At 31.0% G+C, this 11,948-nt stretch overlaps 1 protein-coding gene across 1 annotated transcript in view; it reads right to left on the bottom strand.

Annotated features, from left to right (window-relative positions):
• Positions 1 to 6,674: 6,674 nt before the first annotated feature.
• Positions 6,675 to 11,948, bottom strand: part of LOC122271069 (fatty acyl-CoA reductase 1) — a 34,614-nt gene continuing 29,340 nt past the window's right edge. Inside the window, exons 11-12 of the mRNA XM_087169211.1 lie at positions 7,541 to 7,668; positions 6,675 to 6,826 (exon numbers count right to left, since the gene is read on the bottom strand). Of these exons, the coding sequence (XP_087025337.1) occupies positions 6,739 to 6,826; positions 7,541 to 7,668 (216 nt within the window). The 3' untranslated portion in view covers positions 6,675 to 6,738. The remainder of the gene's footprint in view (positions 6,827 to 7,540; positions 7,669 to 11,948) is intronic.

Genomic DNA, 11,948 nt, shown 5'->3' with positions numbered 1-11,948 from the left:
TAAAAATTAAAATTCCTTTTCTTTATTTACTTCCTATTGTGTCACACATTTTACATTTTTAGCTTTATTTTTTTTTAAAACAAAGGTAATTTTTATTTAATGCAAAGTATCTAAGTACAGTCGGCAAAAAAAAAAAGATATCACCCTGAATAATTTTCGTTCTAATGATCGGATTTTCACGAACTAAGTGTTAATCTTAATGGTTCCTGGGGGTGACCTCAAATATGCTAATTAATTAGTGCTAACTATTAATTAAGTTACGAAATCAGACACAAAAACGTACTTTCTCTGAATAAACACATATTTTTTCTTACATATTTAGATTCTTAACCTTCAAAATATAGGGGGTAGCCGCAATCTGGGAAATATGGTCCCCATAGTTTGGTCAGGAGAGCGATTCAAAGTTCGTACCCCTTAATGTTAATTTCACTTTTTACGTTTTTAGTCATATTTTAAAAACTAATAAAGCAATTCGAAGAAAATTTCATCCAGTCATAAAACTCATTTACCCAAAGATAATTTCACGAAAAAAATAATTTTTAATAATTGTTAATTATTTTTTATTATTTAATTAAACTAAGGATGAAAAATTTTTGAATTATAAGGTATGAATTTTTTTATACCATATTAATCTACATATTTTTCAATTGAAAAATCTAAAGTTTCAACTGTTTTTATTTATTAGAAGCTGAGAAAAATTAAAATTAATTATTTTTAAAAAAATAATTTGGCGACAATGAAGAAATGATTAAATGGAGCGATTAATATTAAAATGTGATAAACTTGCGAGGAACTTGACTTCGCGCGCTTAGCATAAAATTTCATTCATATTTTTTTCGCTAATAATCGTTTGCTTATCTTTTCATTTTTATTTTTTTAAGGTATAAAATACGATGTTTCTTCTTTAGTCGTCTAAAATTATATTTGCAATTTAGTAAAGAAATTTGAATAAAACATTTTATTGAATAAAATACATTTTATTTAGAGAATGTGGAGTTTTATAAAAGCATGCTTCTGATAGAATATGATTATACAACAGATTGTGCTTCTTTAATGTGATTTTTTATTTTTTTATTTTCTCAATAACTGATAAAATTTCAATAATATACATACGAATGAATAAATTTGGAATAAAATATTCATCAATTTCTTGAATATATATTTTATAAATATTAATAAAAATACGTAGTCAACATTTTTAAGCATCTCTCACAACATCGCAAATTTCTCAAAATCTTATAGGGTAAACTAACCAGTGAAGGAATACTTAAGCTTAGCTTGTCTTTAAAAAAAAATCATAAAAATTTCAAAATTTGTAATTTTAGCTAAATGACGTATTTGTTATTAAATGCATGTCGACATATTTGTTATTAAATGCAAATTATGTAAAAAAAAATTAGATAACTTACATAATATTGTTTTAAGCTTTTGGTGGTTTAAATAATAAGTAGTAAGATAACCAAGTGAAGGAACAGTTCTTAAATTGAATAAACACTAAATTTTCCAGTGAATGAACACTTAATTTTGAGAATGTTTGATGCTCGTTAGGAATCCTTAGGCCACACAGATATCTGTCGCCCTGTAGATGCCTGAATTGACTGATGTTAACACAGGCGGGCATTAGGAAAAAAAAATCTTTTAAGTTTTCGTGCCCCCATTTCAGTATCTTAAGGGCCTTACGAGCTCTGTTTAAAAAGAGAGTATCATATCAGATATATATATATATATATATATGTAACATAAAAAGCTTCAATTAATCTTTTTATGTTAGTTTCTTTGCTATAAAACTTCATCCTAATTAATTATTCTAAACGAAATACTTTCTCACACTTTTAAAAACCACATCCTGTTCTTAAATCTATTTTTGGCTCAAGTATGCATTTAATTAAGAGCAGGACATTTTTCCCTTTGCTCTTGTGTGGGAAACGTTCGATCTATTTCATAAACCAATAGCAACTACTAAGAGTTCCCTCTTTCCCTAAATTAAGACATATTACGGATTTTACTTTGAAAGATTTTCCCTAACATATAACCAAGGAGCGCAACTTTTCATGTGCACTTTCACTCATTCTCATGACTGCTCTTGTCTAATAATTAATAAATAAATTTTGTACCCTATATCCCGACCTATGACCTGTTTTAATCCTTCCACTCGGCAACGACGTTATACATATATATATATATATATATACAGGGTGGTCCCGAATTCATGGTACAAACTTTAATGGTAGGTACAGGACATTGTAACAATGATTTATTGTATAGGAATGTATAGTCGCAGGTGACGCGGTGAGGCGTAAACAGGGTAAATAAAAGGAAAGAGAAATGGAGTGTTGATCGGTTGGTATCATTGCCGGTAGAGGGCAGTAGATGTCTAGCCGCCGTTGAAAATGATGCATCGCAGTAGGGAAAAGCGCCATTCACAATTGTGCTGCCGTAGACGATGGGTGACTTTACGTATGCACAAAAAGCAGACATGCATTACATGTACGGCCGTGCAAATGGTAACGGCAGAGCTGCGTTACGAATGTATCGCGCAGAGTATCCTGATCGACGAATGCCGGATCATAGAATTTTTCAACGGTTACATCATCAACTTTGTGAAACAGATGCGCTCGACGTCAACAGACATGACGCTGGTCGATTAAGAGCTGTACGCACTTCAAGGCTGGAAGAAAGCATCTTGAACATTGTGGCTGATAGACCCGAGTCAAGCGCAAGAACTGTTGCGCGCGACGTAGGTGTGAGTCATCAGACTGTATGCAGAGTGTTAAACGAAAATCGCTTACACCCCTTCCATTTTCAGAAAGTACAAGCATTGAATTCGGCAGATTATCTGCCTGTGGGTGATACAGCAATGTGCGTTGCAGCCGGATTTCGTAGGTGATGTGTTATTTACAGATGAAGCGACATTTTCACGCGAGGGTGTCTTTAATGCGCACAATTCCCATGTGTGGGCAACCGATAATCCACATGCAACGCGTCCACATGCGTTTCAATAACGTTTCTGTATTAATGTGTGGGCTGGTATTGTGAACGACTTTTTGATTGGCCCATACTTACTACCCACGCAACTCAGTGGCGGAAGCTATCTTATTTTTCTGAAAGAAGTGTTACCACAACTGCTGCATTATGTTCCGATCGCCATTCGTAACCGCATGTGGTTTCAGCACGATGGGGCGCCAGCACACTTCAGCATTGATGTACGGAATTACCTGAATGCCACGTTTGGTGCTTGATGGATTGGGCGTGGTGAGCCAAACTTTTGGCCACCCCGATCTCCCGATTTATCGAGCCTCGATTACTTTTTATGGGGACTTCTAAAGCATCTTGTTTATGAGACTCCAGTTGACTCAGATGAGGATCTCGCCGCTCGCATATCTGTAGCTGCTGCAGGTGTGCGTGAAATACCAGGCATCTTTGAACGTGTACGCCAATCGCTCCACCGAACGCTGTCAAGCATGTATCGCTTCTGGTGGACGCAATTTTGAGCACTTACTGTAAACATGACACTTGTCAACAACACTTTCAATAAAATCTTTGTTTTTCCTTTCGGCCGTGATTTCTCCTGTTTACGCCTCACCGCGTTACTTGCGACTATACATTCCTGTACGATAAATCATTGTTACAATGTCCTGTACCTACCATTAAAGTTTGTACCATGAATTCGGGACCACCCTGTATATATATATATATATATATATATATATATATATATATATAACAAAAATAATCATAGTAGCAGTATTTGGTGGTAAATGTAGCTTATCGTAATTGAAGAATATGCTGTGCGACATTTTATGGTGAATTTGCGAACGTAAGTTTCAGAATGTATCGAAACATGTGGATGCTATTTGCTAATCATCTTTATCCAAAGAAAACCATTTAACGTAAATATCTAGCAAAATGAAGCAATTTTTTAAACAATGAATCATACAATATGCAACATATTATTTCTATATCTTATTCTTAAACATAACATATTTCAATGTTTTTAAAATGCCACTAAACATTCAGCAATTCATTGAGTTATAGAAAAAAGAAATCGTAAATTACAGAAAACCTTGTGAATGTGCATTAGAATTACTATACAATCTACATTTTATTTTTCATGCACTTTTTTTTCCTTCAAACTTTCATGCCTAGAAGACTCGATTAAAGCTGTAAAAATCATTATCCCTAAAATTTTGTATATAGCTATTATAAGTTATGTTAATTTGATTTTAGTATGAAATCCTCGAATAAACATAGCAAAAATAGCATAATCCAAATAATATCAGATAAAAAGTTCATGTATTTAAATTCTGAAAACTTATAAATCGATTCAAATTTTCTTTTCAAAAGAGATTAAAATATTTTTTTTTTTATTTATTTATTTTTTTTTTTTTTTTTGCTTTTTGGACATAAATGAACTTAAAAATTGTCTATTGCCTAGAAATTTCGAGGTGTTTTCTATTAACTATTAATTAAACCTCTCAGAGCAATCACAAAACATTATTTCAATTTTTTTACAGTCAGAAATTGGTTGCCTAGCAACCTAGTAAAATTAAGCGTTTCTCTTTTGAATCAGTCAATGGGTTATCTTAAAATATTTATTTGCGCAGGCGACTTTTTTTGGCGGTTTTCTGGACTATCGCCAAATATATAAACCTTTATTGCAACCCAATTTACGACCCAATTGTTTTAAAATTTTGTCTACCCCCCCTAATTCAAGTGTCTAGATTCCAAATATGTAAAAAAAAATATATGTTTATTCAGAGAAAGTACGTTTTTGTGTCTGATTTCGTAACTTAATTAATAGTTAGCACTAATTAATTAGCATATTTGAGGTCACCCCCAGGAACCATTAAGATTGACACTTAGTTCGTGAAAATCGGATCATTAGAACGAAAGTTATTCAGGGTGATATCTTTTTTTTTGCGGACTGTACAACTGATAATTTTTCGAATGCAAGTAAATGTCCATTTTGTTACGATTAATTTATTAACAAAATGTTTTTAGATAAAATTATAATATTAAAATTTTTTACGTACAAAATAAGCCTTGTTTTAAAAAGAAATCGTTTCTTAAACGGAAATGAACAACAAAATTAAAGAAGGCAACCACGATGGATGATATTATGAGCGGACACTTCTAGTATAAATACAAAAAAAGCTACAACTGAACGAAACGCTTTTTAACATTCAATTTTTTCAAATTTAAGATATTTCAAAAGAATTGACGGCAATCATGTATTTGACAGAATGTTTGTATGATCCATATATAAATCCACAAATTTGGTGTGCTCCAAATTTGGTGTGCAGTGGATCTATAAAAAAAACGTACAACCCAAATAGTTTTTCAAATTCTCGGATTTCATAAGGTACTTCATTTATTTGGTACTAAGAGTAAATTATAATATTTCAAGATGCTGACTTTGAATATGCTATTTAAAAAAACAACTAATAATAAAATTAAGAAATCAGACGAAAAAATGTATTTTCCTTTAATAAAAATACTTTTTTTTTCTGTTGATGTTGATTTTTGACCGATAAATACAGAAAGTAGTCGCTATCTAAAAATACGTTTGGCTTATTTATTATGTTATTCTCAAAAACTTTTTATGTTTAAATTGAGCAAAAATATATTTTGTTACTAAAATTTTTGATGCGCTTTTTTTAAATTTTATTGTATACACTTTAATATGGTATTTAGAACAAATAAATTTAACTTTAAAGAAAAATCCATTTGATAAAGTGATGCTAATTGTAAAAACGTAATTTTAGTCATAGTACTGATTTTAGAGAAAGGTTTTTTAATTAATTCGATAATGCTGAAAAATGGAGTCCCTTTATTACAGTTATATAAATAATCATTCTATACATCATAAACTCCCAAGAATTGAGAAAAAAATATTATTTTCATGACATATAACATTATATAAAAACATGATATATAACATGATATATAAACATGATATATAACATGATTATTTCAATGATATATAAACATGTCAAAATATCTGTAAATGTTGCGTTAGTCACTATAGAATGACCATTAGTTAAAATGCCTTATTCGAAAAGTCAAAAGCAATCAGTCAAAAATTAGTAAAAATTCTTTCTCTGCTATATTAAATATTCAGTTCCACATAAAGTTACTGCTCTAATTAAGGATTTTTAATCACAAATTTTGATTTCGTGACATTTAATTTCAATTTTAATTGATTTCCAAGTCAGTAAAATTATATTTTAGCCATTTTCTATCGATTTCCAATTTCTTAAATAATAAAATTAATTAACAAATTCAAAAAGATATTCATTGATTATTATTATTATTATTATTATTATTACTGTATTGGGAATGAACTCACCAATTTGTCTGCGTTGATGGCTGAAACTTCTTTGATCGCGGAGAAAGTAAAAAATTCCATATATAAAGTTGTTAAGGAATATTTATTAATTTTTTACCTCAACAAATTAATAACCAAAAAATCATTTACTTATCTGAAGCGGCAGGTGGTTAAAAAAAGACAAGAACTTTAAGATTATTTAACAGAAATTAAAAGAATTATGTCGTTTACTTGCACGAATTGTGTAATTACATGAAAAGCGATGGTCATTTCTAATATTTAAAATCATATTCGCTAACTTTTAGTACAGAGATATTGTTGTCGTAGATAAAGGAATGAGCAAGAATAAAATTTTCTAAGTAAAAGTTTTATTTTCTTAATGCGCAAAACAGTCATTGTAAAATGTGTTTTCAAAGAATCAGCGAAATTATACGGTGCAATAAATAAACCAGCAGCACGATAATAGTAATCTTTAGACAGGAAATTATTCTTGCTCGCCTGAAAAAAGAAGAAGAAAATATCAAAACAAATCTAATAAATATTAGAAACAAATAAAATTTATAACATATTATACACACGTGAAATGTTTAAAGCTGTTCCCGGGTTGGCGAGCGGTAGCGAGAAGGGAATGGTTCCTCCTAGTTGCTAAACTGTCTCTTAGGAGAAAATTATTTAGCATGCTTTTGTATTAACAAAAAATTAAATAAGAATCGAGAACTTAACTAATCACACGATTGTGTCTATTATTGTAGTTGTGCATGGCGCCCTCTAATATTACAACTTTCGGCTGGGGTTTATTATCATGCTGAATCAGTCTTCAGATCGGAATTAATTGGATACCTGCAAGCGCATCACGCATGTGTATCGAACCTGATTGGCTGACCGACACGCGATGTCACTTGCAAGTCTCCAATTATAAAACAAATTTTAAGTGGCGTTGCAGTTTTAGCCGAATCACTTTATTAGTTTTAAATATTATTCCAATAGAATTAGAACTGTATTAACAATAAAAAGTAATATTTAATTTTCATTTAACAATCTAGATATCATCAAGAAACAGAAATGATTGCGAAGAAATTGCGAGATTAGTGGGCGAAAAGAGTAAGACGTGAAACTAATTAGTTTTTCATAAAGTGCGTGCACAAATAAAAAAAATCAGTTACTTATTGGTATTAGTACTACTAAAGTTAAATATGGGATATATATCAATACCTGATCAAGACTTCCTTTCTTTTTTCAGGTGCTAGTGTGTCTTGAGACCAATCAAAAAAATCAGTGGCTTCTGGAATACTTTGAATTATTTTATGCAGGCTAACTTCATGAAGATCCAGCGAAAATATCTGAAGACAGAAATTAATACAAGTATAAAAAATTTTCAGTCGTAGCACCGTAGTTAAGGCGCTGAACTATCATTGCAAAGAACTGAGGTTCAATCCCCAGGGGCAGCTTGACGCCCACCTAGCTTCAGTTCGATGGGTGCTAGTTTGTCATGGAAGTCAAGGCGGTAAGTGCTCAATGCTCATCACATTTCTACAATCATGTTGTAGATCTCGTTGACTTTACCCTCCATGACCCCCCTGGCCCACAACGGGTTTTATTATTTTAAAAAATTTAACTCTTAAATTTTGATGTATTAATTTTTTGTTGAGAATATATTTCCTGCTTGTGAAATGGATATCAGTATAAAGTGATTAACAAAGCCACTAAATAGTGAGTTGCATCATCCAACTTTTTCAAGCTTTTTGCAATTTAGACAACAATGTCGAATTTAATAAATTATTAGTTAAGAATAATTTGAGAGGAAATGAATAGAGAAACCGACTCCATCAATATCCACTGAAAATTTCTGTATAAAGAAATTAATGCAATTTATAAGAAAAATTGCATTTTTAAACCAATGTTAATCTCATATATTGACGGTTTCTTATAAGGGTATATTATGGAAAATTTTCGAAACTAAATGACTGCCGTATACTTAATCTATGATCAGCCTCGATCAAAGATGAAATATACGGCAATTAGGTGTGTTTAATTTTGAAACAGGCCTAAAAAAAATGGATTAAGAATTAAGAGACTGAAGAGGAGTAAAGAACATGTTGTTACTTAAGTTATTACTGGAGAAATAAAAGCTATTTTCTAAACAGTGGTTCAATGTTCCGGTGTTCCAAAACTTATTTTCTTCTATCTATCAAAATATCTCTTAGCATGTCATTCTTATAAATCATTCTGATGGGGGGGGGATTCCAAATGTATTAAAATAGATTATTTTTTCAAAAACCATGCAAAGGCGCAAAATGAAACCACCCTGAATATCCTTTGTTCCAATGATCGGAATTTCAAGTTTTAGGCCTCAATTTTAATAGTCCGAGGGGGCGACCTAAAATATGCTATTTAATTAATGCGGACGATACACAAATGAATTTATAAAATTGATGGAATTGAGGCATACAAATTTTCACGCAATTTTAAAAAAAAGTAAGTTTGAATGAGAAAATACAAAATTTCAGGGCAATCGGTCGAAAAGTTTCTGGGTTATCAAATTTTAAAAAAGTGATAAATTTAAATTTTGATTTCTCAAAAACTATTTGACCAATTTCGTTCAAATTTAGTATTTTATCATATAAAACAGCATTAATTAAATAAAATAAAATAACATCAAAAAATAAGCGGACTACCCAAAATAACTTTTGATCTAGTGATCGGATCTTCACGTTATAGGACTTAATCTTAATGGTTCAAGAAGGTGAGCTCAAATATGATAATTAATGAGTGCAGATGATCGATATTTTAAGTTACGAAATAGGATTCTAAAACGTACTTTCTCTGAATAAACATACCTCTCCTTCGACGGATTCGGATTTCTGAATGTAAATCCCCCGTGTCGGATTTCTGACCCCCATGTAGACGCAATCTGGGAAATATGGTCCCAATAGTTCGGTCAAGAGAGCTGTCCAAAGTTTGAATCCCTTAAGGTAAATTTTACTCTCCGCGTATTTCACCATACCTCGAGAACTTTTTAAGCGAAAATGAATCATTTTTGGACAAAACTAAAAAATTCGTTTATCCAAAAATAATTCCATACAAAATATAACTTTTAGTAAATATTTATTATTTTTTATTATTTTATTTAATAATAGTTGAAAAACATTTGGATTCTATGGTAATAAATTTTTTTTTCATCATTTTAAGGAATGCAAATTTTATATGTCAAAATACAAAATTTGAGTGAAATTGGTCGAAGCGCTCCTGAGAAATCGAATTTTAAAAATAAGATTTTTTTACAATTTGATTTCTCAAGAACTATTCATCCGAATTCACTCAAGTTTTGTATTTTGCTATTTAAAATTTGTATTCTTTAAAATGATACAAAAAATTAAATATCTTGCAATTCAAAAGTACTATTATTAAATTAAATAATAAATATTTACTAAAAGTTATATTTTGCATGGAATTATCTTTGGATAAACGAATATTACAATTGTGTGCAAAAATTTTTCAATTCGCTTAAAAAGTTCTCGAGATATGGTGAGATAGGCAAAGAGCAAATTCGACTTTAAGGGGTTAACAAACTTTAAACCAGGGCTCGAAAAAACTCAGAAATTTTACCCGTCCCCGAGGACGACTTGTCCAACAATGTACCCGTCCTCCTTTGAAACTAACCCGTAGCTACTGAATAAATAAAAATATAATTTTCTCTTATTTATTACAAACATTTATATAAATTGCACAATGAATTAGTAGTTACTAGGATTACAAATACTAGGATTACATTATACAGTAATAAAAGAAATACTAGGTTACTAATAGTAACCTAGTATTTCTGTTATGAAATAATTTATTTCTTTTATGAAATAATTTATTTCTTTTATGAAATAATTCATTTCTTTTATGAAATAATTTAAATGACAAAGGTCAAGTTATCTGGAATGTCAATTTATCCGAGGGTACTGCGTTTTTAAAGGAATCAAATATGACGTTTACCAGTTCCACAATCAAGCCAATGATTTACAGAGTTTTCTGCACAGAAATCTGAAAGGGGTTTTCCATTTAGGTAGACGTTCATAATTGCGTTTAACGCTTCTTGTTTAAGACCAGTAAGTAATGTTTTTTTTTTTTTTTTGCAAGTTCATTGCTGAAAAGCCCCTTTCAACCACTGCAGTACTCCCAGACTGAGAAAACATCAAACATCAATTCCACCATGCGCAGTATGTTGCTGTATTGTGGGTCATTTTGCTGCATTAGGTTTTATAAATAGCTTAGGCTCGGAGGAATGAAGTTTTCAGGTGTTTAACGATGTTATGTATCTTAAATTTTAATGGCACCCATTCTTGAGAAAAAATTTCTTTATCTACTCCTTCAAAAAAGATTGTAAGATAACAAAAATTGAAAATGTATCACGAACATTAACGGGAAAACGGCTGTCCACGCGGACGTCGGATTCGAAAAATTCGTTGTCCGCCGGGAATTTTTGACTGCCGAGGACGGGCGGTTTTTCAAGCCCTGCTTTAAACCGCTCTCCGGGTCAAACTATTCGGACCAAATTTCACAGAGTGCGGCTATCACCTAAATATTTTCCATCAGCAATCTTCATCCGTCGAAAAAAAAGACGTGTTTAATGAGAGAAAGTTTGTTTTTTTGTGTCGAATTTTGCAATTTAAAATATCATCTGTACTGATTAATTAGCATATTTGAGGTTACCCTTTCTGACCTTTAAGATAGAGTTCTAGAACGTTAAAATCCGATCATTAGAGCAAAAGTTATTCAGGGTTTTTTTATTTTGCACACTATACATGTCAATATGTCTCCGTTATACCTTGAAATTTATAAAATAGAACTACCATTGTTGGAACATTAAAATCTAGATATGATATTGTTTCCGACATCTGCTTCACGTCACACATAGGGTAAACCAACCAGGGTGAAGGATTACTACCCAGTGAAGGAACATTTCATATATATTGATTAAAAATAAGAATTTGAAAGTTTTTCTTTAGATTGACTGGTATAACAATAGCTTACTGCCAAACAATAGGAAGTCATCTAGCAATGTTTTGGATTACCTGGCCAAATAGACTTCTCTGGAAAAATTTTTGAATTTGTTATTATCTCTGCAACACCTTGTTTCTTTGAAAAAATTATTAGGTGAGTGTTTGTATTTATATGTTTGAAGTGGAATTAATTACATGTAATAGTTTTATTTTTCTCACTGTGAAAAAGAGAATTCAAAATATAGTTACTGAAGTTACGTTTTATTTTTTTAAGCATCATAGCATAATAAAGTACTGAGATAAGGGGGTGTTTGTTCACTGGATCACCAAACGATGAAAAGCCAGTGACGGAACAAGTGTTCCTTTACTGGGTTTTTTTCTAAGTTAATGAAAATAAAAGATAAACTTTAGCTTTCTTGTACCTTTAGTGATGTTCCGCTTCAAAATTATGTTAAAAATACGAAAAACAACTTCTAACCAGTGATGGAACAGGCATGTTCCTTTACTGGGCATAGATTTCCCAGTGAATGAACAGTATGTGTTAATATGTTGACACTTTAATTTTCAATTCATGATTGCAAAAAAAGTTAACATTTTCCAAGCATTTATATGTTATAATTTCAAGAATAGGC

Source organism: Parasteatoda tepidariorum, chromosome 8 (genome assembly GCF_982258835.1).
Source record: "Parasteatoda tepidariorum strain Cologne lab strain chromosome 8, Ptep-v5.0, whole genome shotgun sequence".
Lineage (NCBI taxonomy): Eukaryota > Metazoa > Arthropoda > Arachnida > Araneae > Theridiidae > Parasteatoda > Parasteatoda tepidariorum.
This window is presented reverse-complemented; position numbering and strand designations above follow the sequence as displayed.